This window comes from Solea senegalensis, linkage group LG5, assembly GCF_019176455.1.
Source record: "Solea senegalensis isolate Sse05_10M linkage group LG5, IFAPA_SoseM_1, whole genome shotgun sequence".
In the NCBI taxonomy this organism is placed as follows: Eukaryota; Metazoa; Chordata; class Actinopteri; order Pleuronectiformes; family Soleidae; genus Solea; species Solea senegalensis.
In genome coordinates, this window is record NC_058025.1 from 8,775,011 (window position 1) to 8,798,852 (window position 23,842).

General features: G+C 44.1%; 1 protein-coding gene across 6 annotated transcripts in view; it reads right to left on the minus strand.

The window, feature by feature from the left end:
- Nucleotides 1-293: 293 nt before the first annotated feature.
- ebf2 (EBF transcription factor 2) overlaps nt 294-23,842 on the minus strand; it is a 31,398-nt gene continuing 7,849 nt past the window's right edge. For 4 of the 6 annotated variants that reach the window (XM_044027052.1, XM_044027053.1, XM_044027054.1 and 1 more), the window contains 12 exons: nt 23,179-23,234; nt 23,011-23,084; nt 21,617-21,685; nt 5,214-5,295; nt 3,645-3,786; nt 2,707-2,837; nt 2,367-2,493; nt 2,159-2,247; nt 1,990-2,055; nt 1,188-1,362; nt 914-1,096; nt 294-804 (listed from right to left, as the gene is read on the minus strand). In XM_044027052.1, the coding sequence (XP_043882987.1) occupies nt 578-804; nt 914-1,096; nt 1,188-1,362; nt 1,990-2,055; nt 2,159-2,247; nt 2,367-2,493; nt 2,707-2,837; nt 3,645-3,786; nt 5,214-5,295; nt 21,617-21,685; nt 23,011-23,084; nt 23,179-23,234 (1,421 nt within the window). In that variant the 3' untranslated portion in view covers nt 294-577. The remainder of the gene's footprint in view (nt 805-913; nt 1,097-1,187; nt 1,363-1,989; nt 2,056-2,158; nt 2,248-2,366; nt 2,494-2,706; nt 2,838-3,644; nt 3,787-5,213; nt 5,296-21,616; nt 21,686-23,010; nt 23,085-23,178; nt 23,235-23,842) is intronic. The other 2 variants (XM_044027056.1, XM_044027055.1) reach the window with 1 other exon arrangement.

The following is a 23,842-nucleotide window of genomic DNA, read 5'->3' on the forward strand; positions in this document are numbered from 1 at the left end:
GGTGTTGGAAGAATCAAATACTGCGTGTGATTGCAGGCCAGAGGTTTATACAGATGCTTTAGAAGCTTGAGGTGAAAGTAGGAACCTGTTCTCCCTTCTTTCCGCACTCTTTCCGCAGCGCACGTCCCAGTGTGGAGCAGTATCGCTAAGGAACGCAGTCTGTCTGAAGCTGTGGCCGGAGTAATCTCCTCTGCCTCTGGAGAAGATGGCTGGTCTTTGGACATTTTCATTTTACCCCGTCCCGTTCATCCACGTGAATGAAAAGGGGACTAAGAAATGGCTGTTTTGGGGGTGGGGGGGCTCAGGAGGGAGGTTATACATAGTCACTAGGGATCAATTTTTCCTTTCTCCCTGTCCACTCAGTGCCAAAAGGAGGGGCTAAGTGAAGCAGTGGTCTGGGGTAGATTGGGGTGGGTGCTTTGCTACATCATGGGAACAACCAGGCCCGTCATCGCTGGAGAGAAAAAAATATACAAAATCTATGATTCTAATCAACCAGGTCTTGCATTAATGTACATCCAGCAGGTGTTCTCTGTCTCGTTCAGTCAAAGCTTTTCGAGGAGTTAGTATGGAGGAGTTAGACTGCATTGGTGAGTTCAGACAGGGGGGTCAGATAGTGAGTTGGGTGGCTACCTCTGAAGCTGTTCCCCCCTGAGGCAGGACAGGCAGGGGAGGGGGAGCCCTGGGGCCTGAGGACAGGAGCAAAAGCACTCTTCTGTTTAGCAGCAGACGGGAAGGAGGAGAAAGGCAAGAGAGAAGACGAGGAGCTGGAGCTTCCTGGTATAGTAGGGCTGGAGGGCATTACTGTGGAACAGAGAGAGACAGTCTCACATCTCAACATCTCAACAGAATCTGCAGAACACGGTAACATGACACACATTTATTGTCCATCAAAGAAAACATGAGATCTTACTATATGGAGAGCCTGTGGGTGAAGCACTGCTGAAACCAGGAGAACCAGGAACTCCTAAGCTGGTCATGGGAACTGTCCCATAGCCTCCAGTCATCCCGCCACTGCCCCCATAACCAGTCTGCTGGGGAGTGGAGGCTGATGGGTAACCCCTCGGAGACAAACTGCTGGAGTTTCGAATATAACCTGTCGTGGCAAAGAAAATGTCAAATTAGACGTGAGCTTCATTGGTGGCAACAACAGAAGCAGCAATTAGCTCCTGGCTCTTCCTGCTCACCTTGGCTGCTCTGTCCTGGCTCCCCAATGCTCACACCTAACTGAGAGGGGTAGGAGCCCAGACCCATGACACTGCCGTGGGCCGGTGAACTTGGCAGCGCCTGCAGTTGACTGTGAGGACGAGGAACACTGTAGAGGGCCTCGGCGATGTCAGCCGCGCGCTTCAGCAGCATGTCCTACAGGGGAATCAAATGATCCAGTCAACAAGGGTTCAGTGGAACCACAAACACAGATTGGTCTGGCTGCTGGAGGATATCGGTTATAACGCGCACGCTGTATCTGTGGCCTGCCAGTAAAAGAAGAGAACGTGTAAATCACACTATACCCAATTAGCCCATTAACTATGACACCGATGACAGGCTTTCAAGTCATGCTGGTGCTTGTCATTAAATCCAACATCTGAGCATGATGTGAGAGTCTGCTGCCAAAATCATTTGGCTGCCACAGACTACCGGCACATTACAGTGTTTGCTTACTGTGTTTGCATAATGTTTATCTAACGGGATTGTGAGTGCCAAACCCTGGCAGCTGAGAAAAAAGATCCTCAGATATTGAAACTGTGAAGCTTTTTCAAATCCATCCCTACTCAAAAATGAGGTATCAATGTAACACTTTAGAAAACTGTCCTAATAATACAATCGGGAGAGGCCGCTCTGCCCATGTTCCACACTTTCTTGCTTTAGACTGAGTTTATCTCTACCAGCTCAAAAAAATTGGATATTTGAAGTTAAAAGATTGTAGAAAACATTGTTTTGGTCTGTGACAATTAAATGTCATGTCGCTGAATGTTTGATTCTGTTTACCTGATTACTGTGTGGGTTTCCGTACAGCGCTTCTACAAGATCTGCAGCTCTTTTTAAGAGGATCTCCTGAAAAAAAAATGATAGCATTGTCATTGATAGTAGTGGACAAAGCTCTGAAAAAAAACAATCACAAGGATGGTTAAAATCCTTATTGTACAAGTCACCCCACCTTGGCTAGTTTTTCTGGGTCACCAGGATGTCGAGGAATGACCTTCTGAAGACGCTGGAAGCCGTAGTCTATAGTTGGCTCGTTAAGGGCTTAAAAAAAGAAAAGAAATGTACAGTGTCAGAACTCAGTCTCAGTTCATCAGAGTCTCATATTTACTATAATTCCTCATCCTGCCAATAAAATAGGCACAGTGTAAATGTTGTAATACCTGTGTAGATGAAGCGTCCGGGAGCTCCTTTGCAGAACTGTTTGGATTTGTACGAGAGTGTGACCTCCACGACTCCGGGGATGTGTCGGGGAGGTGTTTGGACACGGATGGCGTGCGGTGTGATCAACTGAGGATACACAAGAGGAAAAAGCAAAAAACTGATGATTCCTCCACATGCCGTGTGAATATCTGGGCTAACGTGATACTGTGGAAAGATGAATTCATATGGACTACTCGTGCATCATCTAAATAAAGAAACAAGTATGTACATGTGCTATATTTAACAATATGGGTTCAGTCAGTATACTGTTGGTGAGAAAGTTCTGAAGACAATTCCCACCTCACTCCACACCAGCATGCTGCCAAACACCACCTGCAGCCCGTCAAAGAAGTTCTCCCCGATGACGATGACCATGGCCCCGCCGGTGGTCCAGCCCTCACTGGGACTGATGGCTTTGATACACGGCGTCGCTAAACAGCGGAGCAAAGCAAGATTTACTCACACAGGGTTTTTAAATATAGGAATCACAACGAGTGAAGAAAGAAAAGATAAAGAGACTCTGTGTGTGTGTTTGTGTCTCAGGAGGACACTTTTTCAAAGCCATGTGCAAATTATCAAAGCATTTTTTTAATGACTACATTATCCTCCATTCATAAGGAGTCCATTATTCTCGAAACCGACTTATGTAAAAATAAAAACATGGAAGTAAAGAATTAGAAACAGGTCTCTAACAAGTAACTTTTGTATTTATGTGAGTAGTATTTTCATTTTTATCCCTTGTAACATCAACCTACTGGCAGAAATTCGCCTCAGGCATATTTACATTTTAATGTTTTCAATATGCATTGTCCCGTTCCTTACATAATAGTTTAAATATGCAAGTTTTGCATACAGTTGTGGGTATTATGGATCATTAGTATGTAATATATTCATGTTGTAAATGGCCATGGAGTTATTTTTGAAATACTTCACATACAGTTGTTAATAGCAGTCTAAAATATGTCATATGATCGAATATTTAATGGACAGCAATTATTAAAAAAACACCATGGGATGTACAGTAAACACTCAAGTAAAGTAAAAGTATCTCTGAATTTAACTTTTTAACTCAGGGGTGAACATTTTAAATTGATTTAAGGTGGTACATTTTGTAGTATATACTTTTGGATAATACACGCATATCACATACAGTAGATCACAGTGAGTATAGTTGGATATTAGGACTGATTTTAAAATAAATGGGGTGCGATATGGTGACATAGCTTCACTTTTCTTACCATATTCCATCGAATTCTCCACAGACTCTCCCGGCTCCAGTCTGCGGGCTCTCCGGCCGTGTTTGGAGTTGTTGTGGACGAACATGTTGTCGGACACCGCCAGGACGTGGCCGTCCACACTCACCGTGCTGGACAGGACCACCTGATAGAGAAGACGGGGAGCCCGACAGGAAAGTGACATTAGTGTACATGCTCAACTGAGACAGCATGCTGTGCGTCACAATATCTGGTTACAACAGCAAAGGTCCCCGAGCAACAATTTGTTTCATCACACAGGTGATAGTCATATTTTATCAGTGTGTAATGTGACGTCTGTGGGATCTCCACGATACATCTGCATTCTGGTGATGACACAGCTCATACAGCCCCCCCCCCACTCCTCCATCACTTCTCCATATGGCCTCTGCACCGCCCTCTCGCTTCACTTTCTTTTTTGATTCATGCAGCATGCGGTCGGCTCACTGTTGTCTCCTCCTGATCCCTCAGTGACACCAAACATGTGGTCCAAATCTTCCATTTTGGCCGCCCGTTAAAGTAGCGGATGATATATAGTGGACCTAATTTGATTTTCTGGCCGCAGCATGTGGGTGTCCCTTCCCACATCTGCCTCACACTGGATGACAAACGTGTAATTGATGAGAGGATTCTTGTAGGTTTTCACCCCCGTTTTGGAAATTTATGAGTGTTGAAGTGATACTACTACTGAAAAGTGATAATGAATTTGAGTTGGTAAAGGGACAATGAGGGGAAAAAGTAGTAAAAAGTCAACATTTAATCATGTATAAAGATAAAATCAGGCAACACCTGGCAGTAATTTTGCAGGTGAAGAAACTGGAGAAAGAAATAGGGGGGAAAAAAACAACATATGTGATATAGGTGGTGGAAAGAAAGAGGGGAGATAACTGTAAATTATCGATAAAGCGGCAGACTGTCCAGCCCCGATCACCTTTTAACCCAGAGCTGAGAGTCCACCGCGCTCATAACTTCTCAGCATGTGTCACGTCGCAGGAGTTAAAGCAAACACGGTTGACGAGCGGGGAAGCACGGAGAAGAGGGAAAGGACAGAGGCTTTTTTTTTTTTGCTGGGAGGGAAAGAGAATGCCAGACAGGGGCCGCTGGTGCTGAAAGACGGCAGAGGAAGTGAGGCGGGAGCGTCCCCTGTGACCACTTCCTGGGTCACGGACCATGACCTCCTCCATCTGGAGCCAATCAGTCAATTCTTGACAACTTCCTGAAACACCTCAGCCTATTTCCTGCACCCCAACAACAGAGTCTCCCACATATCTCGCTCCTTTCATTTCTCTTTCCATCTCTCTGACTTCCTATGGATTTGTTTTTTAACTTTCACCTCCAACTCCCTCCACTGCTAAAAAGAAAACTTTTTTCACCCAGACCTTTACATTATGAGAATGTACCACATAAACTCATGGACTATAGATCCTAATTATGAAATCATTCTGTTGTGAGAGTGTGGGGGGGGCATTATAATGGGACTTGCAATGCAGCTTCTGTCCCTGTGTTCACACATAAACACACTTTTTTTTCTCTTGCCCGTTTCATTTTTCTTACCTGAAATCTCCTCATGTCCCTCGGGTTTCCAGCCGTCTTCAGACAATTCTGGTTACATTTCAGGAAAAACTTCAAGAAAAACCTGCAAAGGTAAAAAGGAGGACACGTGTTTGTACAATTACCACTAAGAAATCACATGAAAGAAACACATATATGATTATATGCGCCCCTGCAACACACTCTTGCAGTTGACATTAATTATTTGTCTCATGGATGGTGAATGTACATGACTCTGTCACTGTGTGTGTGCATGTGTGTACACACACACCCACATCTATATGATTACAGCGCTGACATCAATCCCCGCTGTTTAGCTTATATTAAAGTCAATGTTATTACACTTTAAATCAAGTGATGAGATTTTGAAGCATAGTCCGGTGAAAAGCGCTTCTGTGTTTCAAAGTAACGTGGAGACAGTGATGTATGCCAGAGGACTCGAGGGACCGTGGTATCCCACAATGCTGTATTTGAACCCCCACATGGGAAACGAAGTAGGGACGACTACAGAGAAAGTGAAATGAGGAGGTGGAAAGAGGAAGGTAGTGACAGAGGCACAGGCATTGGTATGGACATGAATTTTGTTTTCAAGTGTATGTGTCTCATTACATATGTGAGCTCTCTTTTGAATGTGATAGACGGTGGAGACAGAGAGAACGAGATAAAGGGAGGGAGGGAGAGCTGCTGATAGCCCCCTGCCACACCAAAGAAAAACTGAGAGAAAAGGTGGAATAAATAGGACTGAGGGAGACTATGGAGAGAGAGAGACTCCAAATCCCAGGTGTACTCGGTTCGGCAACACAGCCCGCTGCCATGGCAACAAAGCTCTGCCGCAATCCCAAAGTCCCCATGCTGAGAAGCAAAAGACAGCGATGGGAAAGGAGAAGGCAACAACAAGAACATTCCATCACTGAAATACAGCGAGGAGGGAGGAGAGCGACTTGGCGAGGTGAGAGGCAGGAAAGTACATCAAGAGTGCAGGTGCAGAGGAGAGTGAGAGGGTCCACACAAATCTCAGGGCGAGGAGAATTTACACAGAAGACGTGTGTTAAAGAAGAGGAAGAGGAGGAAGAAAAATGAGCTGGGAAATAAGGCAGGGTTTGTGTGATGTGATTACGGCAACTGGCAAATGTGTAGCCCTCAAACCAGATGTTCACATCACAGCGAAACACAATTCTGTCTCACCTATGAAAAACAGCCATTAATATTCAGATGACACAAACAACAACAGCGCTGTAGGCGCTACACGGGCTACACTGGTGGATCCAGTCCCACCCACACTGCGCTCCCCACAAATATAAGTCATCCTAATGGAGAAACTGCTTGGAGAGGAACTTCATATTGGCCCCCACAGCACCACCAAACCCTTTAAATACCACGGAATACTGACCTCTCCCTAATTCTGTCAGCTCTCACTCGCCATTCTTCCATCACTCACTCCAGCTTCCTCCCTCGTGAACAGAACCTGGCTTGTAAGTAGCTCTCGGGTTCCAGCAGCGTGTCCAACATTTCTCGATTTGAGCTATTTCGTCAGAGGACAATCAATATTGTTGTTGGCAGTGAGTGATTATAATTCATCAGTAAGGGCTTGGACCTTGGAGTTTTAACGCTGCACTAGACCTCTGGTGTGAAGTGGAAACATGTAGAAGAAGCACATCTGTGCTGCTGCTCCCACTTTCTCCCTGTGATTTCCTTTTTTTTTCTCTCTCATACTTTGTCAATTTGAATTAAAACCACTGTATGGTATATTTGGTACGGCCCAAGAAAAGTTATATAGTTCAAAAGATTTTACTGCATCCTTTGAGGGTGATACTATATGTAAATTATAGCCTGGGTGATGATTTTTATGTTATGGTAGATTTTAAAGGCTAAATCAGTCAAATGACTGTGGTTTGGTAACACTAGTTTCCTCTCCTTTTGTGTATTTTGGCCTCTTCAAGCCGTCATCACTCATTTGACTGGCTGACATGATACACAAGACTGGCGCTGATGCCTCAGATAGTGAAATCTCAACCCCTAATTGAGAGACTGACTGCATCCGTCTCAGGCTTTGCACACTTTTTTCAAGGGTTCTTGACCTTGTTTGTTGACTTCTTCTCATCATTCCCTGTTTGTATGACACCAGATGCCTCTCACGCACACGCACACACACGAGGGGGAAACACACATTCACATGCATGCATGCACACACTAATACACTGACACCCCCACCTTTGCCCCCCTCCCAAAAACCCATTGAGTCAACTTTTCACCCCCCTCAGTTCGGACGCACACAGCTGCAAATGCTGAAATTAAAGCGAGACATTGACGCATATATTAGCATGCATTAGCCGCTTCCCCCTGCCCACTTAACATGCAAATCTCCCAGCCCCGTCGCCTCGCACCTTCTGCCACACATTCATTTGCTGAATTATAATTAGACTAATCTTGCATAATTAATAAGAAGTCGAGGGCCCTCTCTTTTTTTATCCCCTCCTCTATTGTGGTAGCAAAAGTTTAATATTGCTGTTGTTTGTTTTTGTTTTGGTAATGTAATACACCCACACACACACACACACACACACACCCCTCCCCATCCACAGGGAAGAGATGAGAACATGCAAAGAATTGGAGGTGATCATTATGTCATGGGGAAACCGCAGAGAAAGAGCTCCAGCTTTAGTGTGTCTGTGCATTTTAGCCAATATTCTAGTCCATAATGCAAGTGTAAAGTGGTGATTTTGTGCATGTATAAGAAGAAACATTTTAAACCTTTTTTGTTCCGTAATTGACTGTCATTTTGTGAAGATGATTTCCAACAAATACTGGTCGCCAAGACCTAATCAGAATACATTATTTGTGCCTTGTTATAATTTTACTCTTTGGTTTTCGACCCAGTATGAGGCATTGTTTTTATCTTTTTTTTTTATCTCTTTTATCTTTTTACAGTTTGTTTGTATGACTTGTTTATTTGTGTTGTTTTTATACTTTCTACAGTACTTGTTTAATTGTTTGTTCTTAGGTCTATTACATATTATTTGTTTTATTTATCTCTGCTGTACAGCCAGCTGTTGTTGTTTTTTAAAGTGCTTTATAAATAAAGTTGGATTGGATAATTGTAAGGAAATGTAACACAGTCTGCTCTGGTCAGTCACACAAAGCACGTTTTATCCTCTGCGACACCGAGTCTTCACCGCCACACTTAAAACAGGAAACACAAACAAAACATAGACCCGAGTCTTAAACCTTGAGGATCATTTTCCACCACGGCACCACAGGGAGTCTCTTTTTTCCCCTTTCTGTCCTCACTTCTGTGTCTCTGTTAAGGCCTCCAATCCCCTTTGTCTGCATCTGCTTCAGTTCCCAAGACTAAACACAGGCCTCGCAACATGAGCCGGTCATACCAGTGGTGACAACTTGCTCAACTATCACTACACCTCAGTACCCAACCAGCAAGTCGTGACTCCAAAAACAAATGACTAAAAATGTTGCCTTTTCTGCTTAAGGTTCAGTCCTCAAACCGAGGATGTGCTGCTTCACATTTCTCAGTCCGTGGAGGCATCTGTTACGCATAAGTGTTGCTCACTAACTTTTACACATGGGTTTAATCACGCAGCGAGCACCTAAGCAGCACAGGTCCTCTAAAAAATGTTCATAGGCATTCATCAGCACTAATCACTGTTGACATAAACTGCATTTTCACATAGACATAAAACACATCCCCCTCTGTGCTCATTGTAAATGAAGGTTTACTGGTAGCTGCGTGTGAGTGCGTGAGGCAAAAAGCAGAGTTCATGTCAACTTTGACCATGTTGCCTTTTTGGCCTTCCAATTTTCATTTTAGTTTGTTATAAAATATGAAAATATGGGGGGAAAAATATGAGGAGGAAGAGATTGTCATCATTTTTCACAGGACATGGGTGCCCTGCTGCTCAGACTCAGGGAAGAGGAGTGAGGAGGAGTGAAGACAAAGAGGTGTAGACAGAAAAAACAAGAGCTTCATCCTCTTGATACATGTAACCCCTGATCCACTGTACTGCTGAATAGACAGTGTAGGGTATACTAAGAGACAACGATAGGAAGAATGTTGATGTCCTGTATTCAGGGCCATCACTCATCAGGCATCCCTTCCATCACTCCCCCCGCACCCCCACCCCGTCCACCACCATCACCCTGAAAAAACAAAACAGTGTCCTGACATCAGGCAGGGAGTGGAGGGGGGGACGGGAGGAAAATTAGGAAACCAGATGTGAAGCATTAAAACATACTGACATGCTGAGGGCCTTCCTCTGCCACACTCACACACTGAGACCACTAACTCATACAGCAGGCCAACATACATGCACATATGCATGTCTATGTCACACACAGGCAGCACAGGCCACACGTACACACACACACAAGTTTACAGAAAAAGTACACAAAGACAAATACTGATCACAAAAAGTTACGCCTGAAACACACAAATGTCTGAAAGTCATATGCGTCTAAGTGCAAGCGGATTCTTGATAAAAAGCAAAGGTAATTGACCACAAATACGTCGTAGCCAATGGCGAATGGAGGAGGCTTTTCATAAACCATTGTTGACCTAAGAACGTTTCACGCCAAGAGATCCACAGATGGGTCATCATGCATCAATGTATGGATATGCATCCAATTAGTACATGTACCGGTAAGGGATGGAGGTGTTTTGTTTTCCTCCATAGGGAACGCTATGTTTGGGGGATGGAGCAGGGAGCAGGGAGGTGAGGGGGTGCGGTAATAAATACCCCTAGACCTGCAGGTCTCCTGGCAGACTGGAAGCTAGACTGGTCACCAGGGTTAACACCCGGGGCACATGACCTTTGACACTGCTAATGGGGCACAGAAAACCCTCCATGAACTGATACCCCCTTTGTCACATACCACCACAGGACCTTTCACACCAGTCTTCTCACTATGACCACCACCCCCTTTCCATCCTAAAATACAGACAAATCTCCGGCACCAGCATCTCATACCTTTCACTAGCAAACAGGCGCCGACGTATTAATCATTCTTTCCTTTTCCGCGTACAATGCACATTCAATCGTCAACTACATTTCCACATTGACGTGTCTCCTAGTCTCTCAGTGACGTTATCACATGTCTTGTACGTGCTGGGACAGTGTAAACCATAGACTTTGTGCAAAATGAAGCCTCACCAGAAATTTCACAGACCTCAGGCACATAGAAGATATACCAGCAGTCAGTCACACTGGTGTCCAGTCATATGTGCCATCATTTAGCATCTCTTTACCTCTAAATGGGAGTGTAATTTACAAAGTGGACATCATGTTCTATTGAAGAAGCCCTCTTACTAGTGATTGAGACCATTAACTCCTCCAGGAAAATGTTTACTGACAATATAAATCAAGTGCGGTGTCAGCTCATTTTTCCATAGATTTCTCCTGCACACGGAGTTCGTTTTGCAACCAGTGGAGTCGCCCCCTGGAGGCTAAACAACATCTACGTCGAAGTGTTGGCTTAGTCCACATGTAATTATTAAAAGTCGATTTTTTGGTTCAATTGTAGTCACTGTAGCTTACTTTTAACTGCAAGTAAAGCTACTGTGTGGCTTTTTTGTGTAAAAAAAGAAGAAAACATTTCAGACGTTTTTCTGAACGTAAAAAGAACAACTACACCGTATAAACACATTCAAATGCCCTGTGGATTAAAGGTGAGTGGGTTGGTGAATAAATCATCTCCAGGTAAATTCCGGCAGAGAGCGAGCACATGAGAGAATGCAGCTCTTTATAAATTTGCCCAGTGAATTGGCTGCGCCCCTCATGGCCTCTTCTTCATTGCCTCCCAGGCTGGTTTCACCCCTGCAACCTCAGTCCCGGCCCACTCCGCCACTAAACTTGAGAACTGTGACAAAACCAAACATTTAAACCACCAGTGCTGATTTATAGAGCTTGGAAGTGCTGTAAAACCCTCCGGCTTGCCACCGCAAAAAGTGACTGAGCCGCGGCAGAGCTGTGAGGGAACGGGGGAAGCAGGAGGGAGGAAAGTGGAATGATGGGAAGGGTACACAAGAGGCACTTGAGTGTTTCAACGAGGTTTCTCCTGGGTGTTAAAGTGTTTTACTGAATAACCTCTCGCTGGCTAGTAAATGTGAATTTCGACTATTTAAAATGAATGTCGCACTCTCCCAAGCTTAGCTTGGCCATAGATTGCATACAAAGCTTGGCCACATGGGACAGAGATCAGCCTGCCAAATAGATGGATATGGACAGATATTCAGAGTCTGGAGAGCATGAATTCACAACCAGGACAGGGAATAGAAGTCCCATCAGTGGCCTGACCTCTCCCAGCATGCCTGGTTTGTCCTGAGGGACAAAGATTCAAAATACACCCTCATAACTGTCAAAATGGAGACGTGAAGCACGAAGCACACTCTTTACAGCTGAATACATTTCAAACAAACCAGAAGGTCGTCTGCAATACACGGATGGTGATCTTGCTCTTCCAATATCCCTTTCAATCAATCCGCCACTAATCTGCTTCACCAATAACTTGTGCACATCAAGGCTGGGCGCAAACCTCTCTCTGTGTCGAACAATAACTCTGAGACGGATGCCACTGAGATGACTAGGAGTGGAAAGAGAAGCAAGAACAGAAGGAGAAGAGATATCTTCTTAATTAGCCAGTAATGATAAGATCTGACAAACAACATCTGTTTCCAGAAAGCAGGAGGGGGGGGGAGCAAGAAGGGAGAGAGAAGAGGGCGAGGAAAAGAGAATGAGAGAGAGAAGCCGCTGAGAAACCTGTGAAGCCTAGACTACAGGGACCTGCTTGTAAGAAAGTAAAAGAGGGAGTGAAGGGGATGTATAAGGGAGGGAACGCTGTGTAGCGTGACACAATAGAAGAATGGAGGATGAAAAGTATAACAGAAGTGAGAGAAAGACAGACAGGGGAGAGAAATCTGACAGGGTTGAGGGAGTCGAAAAGCCAGGACGGATATGACAGACAGAGGGAGGAAAACCGGATCAAAATGAGGGAAAGGAGGGGAGATAGACAGACGCAGAGAAGGTGAGATGGATAATGGTGCGGGGGGGGAGAAGAACGTGTGAAGGGATGAGAATGGAATTGCTCAGAGGTCCAGGGTGCTGTAATTTACTATCCATGGCTAATACACAGCAAATGTGTGGAGCTGGAGACTGGGAGAGGAGAGGAGACGGGGTTCCTGGGCTGATGGGGGAGCCGGAGGGAGGGCACGCAAAACTGTTGGGGCTCTCAGCAGGCATGCTGAGAGCCTGTCAGCAGTCACATCACCCCCTGCCCTCAGCTCTGACAGAGTCATCAAGACCAGCGCACACACACACACAAACAAAACACATACTGACACACAATCCCATGCACAAATCCAAAAAGATTATAGTGAGACCGCAGCCTCTTTCACACTGAAATTAACTGATATACACAGGATTAGTAAACCTGGTGTCTTGCTCAGCGATGCTTCAACAAAGCAAAGCGGGGATCGAGCCCACAACCTTCCAGCTACCACTGCTCCGCTGTCCCACGCTGTAAGTAAAAGTAAGGTTCACTACAAACAGCACATTTGAGTGTTGGAAATGAAAATTAAATCAAAACTAGTTTTTAAAGTAGTTGTGTTTTCACTTGTGTTGATCAGAGCTGAATTAAAAAGCCACACAGTAGCTTTACTTGAATATAATGCAGTTAAAAATAAGCTACAGTGACTACAATTGAAAAAAACATGCTCTCCAGTTGTGTGATGTGGGAGTGAGTGCTGATTAAATGCATGGGTAAAAAACCTTAAATTGATTTTTTTCTTCTTCTATTTTTTTTTACCAGTGGGCATGTGATTGTTATTGCTGATTCTGTTTTTTTTCGGTAACTTGCATTTTCCCCTCTATGATGAGAAACATTTTGTCCTTTTTGGCTCCGAGGAACTGTGGGATTTCCACGGCTCACTGCAGGGGTTGTTTACAAAGAAGCTCCAAGAACAAAAAAAAGAGTATTAGAATTAATTTTCACTTTGTAAACTGAAATAGTTCTTTACTTTGTACTTTGTAATCATGTCATTTTAATCCAAGGGGGAAAAATAACAGAGGGTCCCTCGAATATGATTATAATATAATTGTAGTGGGCTGTGGAAAAAATTGAGAACCTCTGACGTAAAAACAAAAGTGTGAGCAATTCCTTCTGCTTCCCTTTTAGTTAATATACTGTGTTTACACTAAACGCTCACTACAGGATAAATATATGTTGCCTCATGTGTAAAGCAGTGGGAACAAAATAATGCAAATGTGTAAAAGTCTGAGTGTAAAGAGGCGTTTTCAACGGTGGGGAGGTTTTAGAGAAATCTGAACTGTCTGTCCAGATTCCACATTAACAGACAGACAAACAAACAAGGTTGGCTTGAGGGGTCAGCCCAGCACCAGGGGGCATTGTTAAGTCATTAGTGAAATTTAAGACCTTAACAGAGGTGGATGACCAACACACACACAGCTCAACAACAGCAGCACCCAGCCAAAGTAAACAGACCTCATTCCTAAATACCGCTGCTAACTGGCCTCTGACTCTACACCAACCCACACACACGAGGCACTGATTACACAGATGCTTTCAAAATATAAATGAAAAATAAACCTCCACATAGAACCAAATCTGAAGTCTCACACACACACAAACCACACATCGCTCACTTGCTCGCGATTTGAAGTGCCTCTAAATCACTTTAATCTGCCCCCTCCTGATCTTCTGAGTGGCCCTACTTAATCTCTACACCGCTCAACCAAAAGGTGAACCCTATTAGTGGCCAGACAAATGAGAGGGTTTGCCCCAGCTTCTCTGCGAGTGTGGGGGCCTTTCAGAGCGCCATTGAGCTGCAACTCAAAACTTTTACCCCTCCCCTCCTCCTCCTCCTCATCCCCTCTGCATCCCACCCACCCATTTGCACACACAAGTCCCCCCGCTGTTCCTCCACATTAGCCCATTGGTAGTCCGATCCCATTTCCTGTCAAAACATTTCTGCGCTGCTCTCCGTTTCCGACTGCCCCCTCTGTAGGCTCTCAGTGAAAACAAACCAAGCCTACTCCCCGTGTTGGGGTTCGACCCACAATAGCCAGCACTGACCCACGCGGAGCAAAGGTGACCAAACACAAACTCGGCTCATAACCTACCACTCATTATACACTTCCTGTGCAAACCCGGAGTCCAGGATCTTCCCAGTTCCCACATGAGACCACATGAGTGAAAGCTCCAGCCAGACCAAAAGGTCCCATGAACTCATTTTCACCAGTCTAACTGTGAAACAGAACCTGTCAGGGAATTTGATATTTTAGACATTTCATCGTTTCTCCCTGTCTGTCTGTGTGTCATTTTCCCTGTTGCTTTGCCCCAAGGGAGGATCCATCCCTACAGTCCGGTGCCAGCTGCTCAGTGGTCCAGCCTGTGTGAGGTGGTGTGCACCGGAGCCTCAGGGCCATATCGCCCCGCTGCCTGGCCCCCCGCCTGAGGGGCTCACTGACAAGGTGTCTGGCGGGACTGGACGGTACCAGCCCACCAGGGAGACATCTGTGACAGCAGAGTGAGGGGGACCAGTGTCTCCAAGTTTGTTGCATGTATGTTTGACTATGTGATAGACAGGTAATTTATGCATACCATAATTATATCTGTGGATGATTGTGAGTGCAAACCAGCAGCAGCTCTGCGACCTGATCTGTATCCACAGTGAATTGGTTTAGAACATGAGCAATGGTGTGTGTTGTACGCAACATAAACACTACACGGTAGATTTATGATGTTTCGGAAACAAAGTGTGGAGTGTATATTAGATTTCAGGTCAGCAATACGTAACTACACCTGGGGAAAGTTATAAACCATGAAGTAAACTGACAGCATGCACATTATACGGGGCAAAAAAAGAAGAAACAGAACGACAACTTTTTAAGAGCAGAGTGAAATAATATACCCAAAAGGTTAATGCTTTTCCCTAATATAACACAAGGTTAACCATCATAGTGTTAGAAGGCGGTGTATGTGAAGCGGTGTGCTCAACGAGAGTCTTTATTCATTCGCAATCCAGTTTGTATGCAGGTGCCTTTGAAAAACGGGGTCAACACATGGGGAAAAGCACTGAGCGGCAACTAAAATATGAAAAATGTAGATTTAAAAGTCTTTATTCAAATGTGGCAACTTACAAGACAATAAAACACCAATCTGGTCCGTCCATGCCGGTCCTCGACACGGTGCAAAACGGTGGACGAGACCTAACAAGACGCTTTTGTGTTACCTTGGAAAAGTGGCGTCACCCAATTCTGATTAAGTGAATACAGGAGGTGATATGACTCATGAGGGAGGTGACTCCAAGCCTTCAAGGGTTAGACAATATTAAACCAGCAATTTGATAGATCCATGAGTTATATCCCTACACTCCTCTTTTATAAAGAAAAATAGTCAACGTAATTAATTCATTGTTGCTGTAAAAACCCAACAAGGGAGAAGAGTTGAGAATAAGTAATACATTTCAACTCAGCTGCATTATTTGCATTGGAAAATAAACATTTCTATTGTATTATATAATCTACTCTCAACAGGGTAAACTATTATATCAAGTTTAAATCCAAATGGTTCATCTTTGTAATTACATAAATGATCATTTAAATCTTCATCATTATAAATATGAAATGGTTACCGTTATAAAATAAAGGCTTTTGAACCCAATTTGAAGTATTTTGGAGTACCTTGAGTGTTTTTATTTTTTTACAGTTAAATATGCGTTTACGACATTACAGCATAAAAAATAGATGAAAACGATATTTCAGAAATTAAATCATGGAAATTTGATGTTGTGGGAACACAGTATGTCCAGTTTCATGGTGTTTTAACGTCTGGAAAATGTGCTGCTCATCCATCCATCATATGAAGTCACTGTTCTCTTTCTACCAGTCTGTCTTTCCCTTTTCCTCTCTCTTCAAGTTAGATCACTTTTGAATCTTCACACCGCAGTATATGAAAACCGAAAATGCCAGATCTTTATTATGGCATATCAGATGCTTTAACAGAGCCACACAGAGCAGGACTCAAACGGGACCAAACCAGAAACAAATACTTAAAAAAACCCTCTAACCTACGATTGTCCCTTTCTGAAGATTTCATTTCAGTTTGTTGTTTCTCTCCAACTGTCCAGCTCTTCCCATCATAAAAAACCCAACCATGAATCTAACAAGCTAAGCATCTGTGTCAGTTTGCCTCATCTTTGCCAAAAACCATCTGCAGATTCCTGAGTTGAGGGAGAGAAATGTAAGTTCACACAGCTGCCTGATGATTCACATCAGCCATGTTGCCTCAAATCATTTCTGAGGATTTGTTTCTGGATTAAATGTTTTAGAAAGGGGAACGTGTGAACTATGTGAAAACTATTTTCTGAGATCGTTTTTAAGTATTTATTTGCGAGGGATCTAGAGAATAATGACAGAAATGCGTGATTACAGCACTGTCACATATAGAGTTCTCATTGTTGAGTCCACCTTTAAAATATGTGACAGAAAATATAACTGCAGTGGGTTAGTGTCATAACAGAGAGCGACACAGCGTCAGAAGACTTTTAAAGAGGGAATATGAGCAACAGTCTCCTAAAATGACAATATTGTCTCACACATAAAACTCTCAAGTGAATACATGATGGCCTAACAACAAGTCAGCGACAGGGCCTGAGTATGCATCTGGGAAAGGGGAGGAATTCGACCCCTGACACAATACAAAAAAAAAATGTTGCTGCATTTATTATTTGGCTGATAGTTTAATGTTCTTTTCCCAAAGACTTGCAGCTTCGTTCTTTTTATTATTATTATTTTTAGGGTGGGGAGCAGGGCTGAAGCTGAAGAATGAGTCATTCTCCAAAAATCAGAAGGAGAAGGAATAAAAAAAGGTTCTGACCTGCCATGAGAACAGGTACACAGCCATTCAGAAAGAACATGTTTGAAAGTATTTTAAGTTTTAAAGACAGCAGGAAGAAATTATATCCGGGTAGTTTAAATTCGAGATCGGAAAAGAACCGTGGCTGTGTGTGACTCTCGGCTTCTGTATTGATAGACACACAAGGAATTAACAACTAATGACAGCAATAATAAGCATTCATCAGTTTTGCTATGGAGGAGAAACTGAAAAGTCGACTACAGAAGAGAATAAAATAAACAACACTGCACTCACTAGTTGAGAACAAACCGGTGATACATGCACATAACTAGAACCAAGACCACAAACAGATCAATACGACCCACAACCTAAGATTAAGAGTAATGGATTCCTCTTGGAGCATGTGAAGTCAAGCCATTGTCCTGGACAACTAATCATTGTTTAGATAGTGAAACAATGAACTTAAATAAGTGAAATTAACTGTTTAAAAGACAAAAACACCCCCCGCACACACGCACAAATGTGGCACTTTTCGTACACAAGCATATTTGTGAGTTCTTTTTCTTTTTTGAGTCTGGGGGAGGGAAGAGCCATATTGACAACATTGGAAAATTCCTATTGATTATTCCTCTTTTCGCCGAGTGCTGGCTTGTTAAAAAAAGACCCCTCTTGGAAACACAATCAATTAGCAAGATAGTGCTTGCCATTGATCACCCCTGGCCCCCTCCACCTCATAAGGCTCCAGCCTTACCACCGATCTCCCCCCCCCCATGCTTGCCTTATGACCAACTATTGATCTCAGCTTCTCAACCAAATATAAAAGCACACACACACACACACAGGGGGTTGATCCCTCACATCCAAACCACATAGTCTAATACTAATACTGACATCTGCTCGTCTCCATTGTAAAGCCATGGTTCACTCATAAATACAGAGGCCAGATTTGGTCCAGAACCAATATAGTTCCTCCATGGTCAGAGGTCAGCGCAACAATAATACTGCCATTAAAAGATCGGCTCGGGTTAACAACAAGGACAGTACTGTAAAAGCAACACAGATAGATGGAAAAGGTGGAAAATATCAGTGTTGTATATGGGGCTGATTAGATTTCTCACTTGATTGATCCGTTGGTTTTTGGAGAAAGTTGCAACCCAAAAGGTGTAAGACTGAGGAAAGCAGTGGTTTCAGGAGAAAATTGTGTACATCTGATTAAACATATGGACCTCGTTTTGTTTCCACAACAAAATTGCCATTTGAAAGTTGTCAAATTGTCATTTTATCTGTTTATCTGGTTGTATAACTATTTTTCAACAGCATTGGAGCATAAATGTAAAATAGATTTATCATTTAATATAATATGTTTAACTAGACTCTATATCTTTCTTCCAATTTGCTTTTATTCTAGTGTGTTTGCACAATAACGAGACAAGGCACCCTCCTCATTTCACGGCATGTCTTACTCTACATCTGTGTGCACAAGACAAATAAAAATATCTTCAGTCCTTGAATCCTTAAAGTATGGGCTGTGCAAAAGCTACGTAGCCTCAAGAAAAGGTTAGGATGAAATAGAAAATGAACTAAAGAAAATGACTCCAAGTGAAGACAAATTCACTGAGTGAGTTTGAAGATTTAGTGAAGATTTATTGTGGCGAGTCCCCAGGAATCAATCCACCTATCTGTCTGATGATCAATCATCTAACCAATCAGTGAACAAGCCAGTCCATCAGTCAAGAGATAAACGACGTTCTCCAAACAAGAGAAGTCTCATCGGGCTGGTGAATTAAACGGTTCACCGGTGTTAAGATTAGACAACCTTAAAACTATTAGACAGCAGGCAGCGGAGCGCACAAACACACACACACACACAGACAGATAAATCTCTACCAACTTTAGATATCTTTGTCAACGAATGCCCTTGCCCTCTTCATCCCTCTGTCCCTCCACCCTGTATTCTTTCACCCTTCCCTGTGGATCAGCTGTGATCTCCTCTCTCTCCTTTCACTCAAATCAGGATTAGAGAGAAGGGTAGACAGAGGGAGGGGTGCAGAGGCAGCAGCAGCAGGAAAGGGGGGGAGAAAACTGAAACAATATGGAAAGGAGATTAGAAAAGAGGGGGTTTGGGCCGTTTGGGGAATTGCAAACTCCCCTGTGCTTGGGTAGGTGTCCTAATGACACTGCCTAATTATGGCAAAATTAGACAGGCTAAAGGGAAGGTGGGGGGTGGTGGAGAAGATGGTAATGTGAAGGAAAAAGAAGTGGAGCAAGGGAATTAAGATATAGGGAGCGAAGAAGTGCACAGCATGTGGAAGCAAATGAAAAGTGTGAGAGGGGGGTGTGCAGAAGTAGTCCAGACGCAAGTTGAGGCATGGAGCGAGGGAGCTGAAAGTGTGAGGAGGGAGAAAGAGGAGAAAAAAAAAGAGTAAAAGGAGGTGGAAAAAAGGGTAGAAAGCAGAAGCTGGGCGACTGGAGCGAGTGGGCCCCAGCACGCTGCATGTTAATTGGAGAACAGGTGTTGGGGCTGGGAGCAGGAGGCTGATTATTGGAGCCGCAGAAACAGCCTGTCTCCACAAACACACACACACACACACACACACACACACACACACACACACACACACACACACACACACACACACACAATTGGACATATAGGAAACACAGATGCACACACACACACACACACACACACGCACGGCCATACACATGAATAATTTAAGACTCAAACAGTGACTAGGGAAAAAGGTCAGATTGGGGGGTCACGCAGACACACAGACATGCACATCCATCCATATACATACATAAATAAAAATATACATCCGTCTGTAAACATGCTCAGAACATACGTCTTGCACTGTCAATCTCAACACTCCTCCTCTCGCTTTTTTGCTATATAGTCAAGTGAGAAATTGCACATAGGGACGGATAAAAGGGCACAAGGCCAAGCAAAATTCCACCGGCTTATCAGAAATTAACTGGCTGCTAATAGTCTGATCCCAGAGGAGAGGATTTCGCAGTCCAGTCGAGAGAGAGAGAGAAGCTGCCATCAGGACAGACGCTCTTATCAGGACAGGAAACACCCAGCGTGATTAGGGAGTACAGTAGGTCAATGATTCCACTTAAATCAATCCTCACACACACACGAGGAGTCACAACAACATATACATCTCCCTTTCCTCACCGAAATGCCGCCAAGCTACTGCACTCGCAAACACGTTTCTCGGCGGTTCGGCCATGTTTCTGTATAGGAGGAAGTACAGAAAACGGGTGCAGCGGGGGTTTGTTCTGAGAGAAATGCACAACCGTAAATGAGAAAAGCAGCTGCTCCAAGGTATTCTGGGAAAAAAATCAAAAGACAACAGCCCCGATTTTTCCATGATATAAAAACTATCTTCAGCTGAGATCCTTTGAGACACACTGTCAACAGCCAGCCAACTTGAACTGAGGAGGGGGAAAGAAAAGGATCCTTGACGTATATGAAGTGAGCGTTCGCTAGACAGACAATTGTAGCGAAGGAGAGAAGGAAGGAGGAAGAGAGGTGATGAAGGTTGCGTCCATGACATCATAGCCAAAGTATTTCACATGCTTGTGAGCATTCATCACACATAGTTAATGCCAGGTAGACAGTGCGAGACCTCCGAAATCCCTCGGACGTGAAGGCCCTCACACACGCCGATTACGGCGGTGGTCATCTCGCCTTTTAGCTGCATTAACAGGCGTTCAGGGTGAACATTCACCACACATGTGAGCCCTGTCTGATCGGACACATGCTTCTGATAAAAGAGAATATATGTTTTTGTCGGGGGGGTTGCAGGTGCAATGTCGGGGCAGTTAAACGGAATGAGAGGCCAAACTGAGACAGATCCCAGAAGGATGAAATAGATCAACAGATAAACATAAAACTGAAGCGAGACAAACATATGGGAGGCAGACATGGACACAGATAATCTGCAGTGTATTTTACTGCCTTCCTGCACCGATGTTGTTCTTATTGGCCGTAAAAAGCAGCAGCTGATTGGTGGGATGTCAACACAGGAACATCCACATTAAACCGTGATCATTGGCACTGTGTGTGATCGTATTGGTGCATATTATAGGCTGTACATTAAAAATGTTGTACTCGGCTTGTTTGAAAAGTGAAGCACAGGAAGTAGCAGTTAGCCGCCAGGTGGCAACTCAACTCAATTTGAATCAAAGTCTATGGGAAAGTGAAATTTATAACATCAGTAAAAACATTTTCCTGAGAAGTTAATGGTCTCAATCACTTGTTTCTGGTCTCCTTCATTAGCACATGATGTCCATTTTGTAAATTGTCTTCCCTGTCTTTGACAGGTGGTATCATCAGATAGGGGCCTGTTTGCAGGTGACACTAAGGTGAACTGGTGCTGCTCAAAGCGTGACCATCAAGGCTTCACAGAAGACTGAACTTGTTTATGGTACATAGAAGCAAAGAAAGGACACTTAGTATGGACATGGTGTTTCAGGTGGTGAACACTGTGTGGATCATGCTTTGATTTCTTTACCTGTCAATGATGACTGGGTCAGAGGGCGTCTCATTTCGGTTGCCACAGCTCTTTTTCTCGCAACAGCGGCTGAGTGGGCAGAAAACAAGAGACAGAAAGGAGGAAAAAAAGTCAGTAACAAACAAATCAAACAAGAGGAGCCATCATTTGTCTGGGCCAGGCCACATCCTCGGGCCCAGACTACTGTGCCTCGCAGTCGGCCAAGATCCAGGGGCACACAAAGGAGGCATGAGAGGGGAGGGGAAGGTTAGACAAAGGAATAAAAGAGGAAGAAAAGGTACAACAACACACCCTACAAACAGTGAGAGACCATTCAAAAGTGAAAAGCCAGCCAGGCAATCTGTCACATTGATTTCAAAATCAAACTCAACCCCCACGCTGCCTCAAAGCAAGCAAGTGCACGCACACACGCACACACCCACACACGCACACATACACCATCCCACAACATCCTACCATTCGTCAGCAGTCCTGTCCGTGAAGCCTGCTGGCCAACCCCCCACCCCCCCCACAAAGTCCCCTTCACTGCATAACAAAAGTGCCCCCACCCCTAACCATCTGCCACCCCTACACCTCGCCTCACCCTTCTCGTGTCCCAGCTTGGCCCTGCACTGCCCCCCTCCGCCCCCCTGTCAGACGGCCTCACTCCCCAGCTGTGACGCTTGCCCTCTGCCTCCTCAGCTCTGTTATTAGCCAGCTGTGAGTCACATTCGGGCATCTGCTGGCTACACAATGGCAAAGCCCACTCCGTCCTAAGCCCATTTCGCCTTGTCCCAACCCCCTGTCTTCCCCCTGCTGCCCTCCAATCCCTGGGTGACTGCTCCACTTCCACACCACTCTCTCCTCTCTCTTCGTAACCCCATATTCACCCGTTTTCTTTACCAATCACTAACAGAAACCATGTGGTTCCCAAAGCCTTGATTATAGTCCTTAAAACCACTCTGCTTTTAAAAGGAACTTCCTGACACCGTGTGCAGCCACACACTTGTTGTCACAGTTCAAAAATGCTGCCTCAATTAAACAGAAGGGCCGCAGTTTAGACGAGGATACGGCGGATTATTCCCCCTGAAGTGTCAGCTGAGGCCCGTCTGAAACGCTCCAGGCCAAAAAGAACAGAGCTGCAGGGAGAAACAGGAGCCGACCGGGAACATGCTGCGTTACAGCAGAAAAGTGGCAGGCAGGGCAACCACTGTAACAACAAAGATGACTGACTGCAGTTCAACCACAGTCCACTTTTCAGAAACATATAGAGCCCCAAGCGTCATTCCCCCCCAAAAAAACAAATTTCAAGCTGACTGAGACAGCGCAGAGTGAAGGAGACTAATGGATGTTTGGATTTCATCCCTGTGCGCTAAAGTTTCCTCGTGTGTTTCTCCTGAACGTGTGACACTCACCTGCACATAACCTCGTGTGTGAGCAGGACTCTGCACATTTCTGGATTCTTGTTCTGTCCCTCGTATGCTATAGGCTGCGAGGAGAAGCAAAGGAGAAAGTTATTCGTGCGTTTACAGTATCTATATGTGAAGGTGAAGGTGTAATCCACTTTAAGAAGACTTGCTTACCTGTTTAGTGACAGAGTCGATGAGTCGAGCGTAAAGATCTTGCTCTGTGCGAACCCCTGCCGTAAAGAAAACACAGACATCGGTCACTGACAGCACAAATTATTTATTTTAGGCATGAGAAAGGTTTTTTTAATGCTATATAAATATTCCAGAGAGACTTAATGTGTGATCTCTTGCCCTCACTGCATTCGTTCAACAGTAACTAAATAGATAAAAGTGTAAATATACATTTTTTTGTTGAGTTAATTCATATGATTTAATAACACCGAGTCACTTTATTAAAAGTCAAGTGTAAACACGGAGAAATGTCATCCCGTCATTCTGTCATTTGATAAAAACAACAATTCATTGCACTGATGATTTCCAAATAAAAATGGAAAGATTTATATTATTTTTTCTTAAATTTTGCACAAGCTCCCGGGAAAACACACACACACACAAAAAAAACATTGAACTGTTTCCAGCAAACATTGAGGAATAAGGATTGGCATGCAGTTCATATTTACTCTCGGATGGTTTCTGAGGGGATTGAGAGTTATTTGATGCTGATGATTATTACTTATGTTTTGCTTCTGAGGCCAGAATTTACAACCAGATTCCCACGACTGGTCTGGCCGTATATTTCTGTGGCTATTTCTCTGTCAATGTTTGATTTATTTCCCAA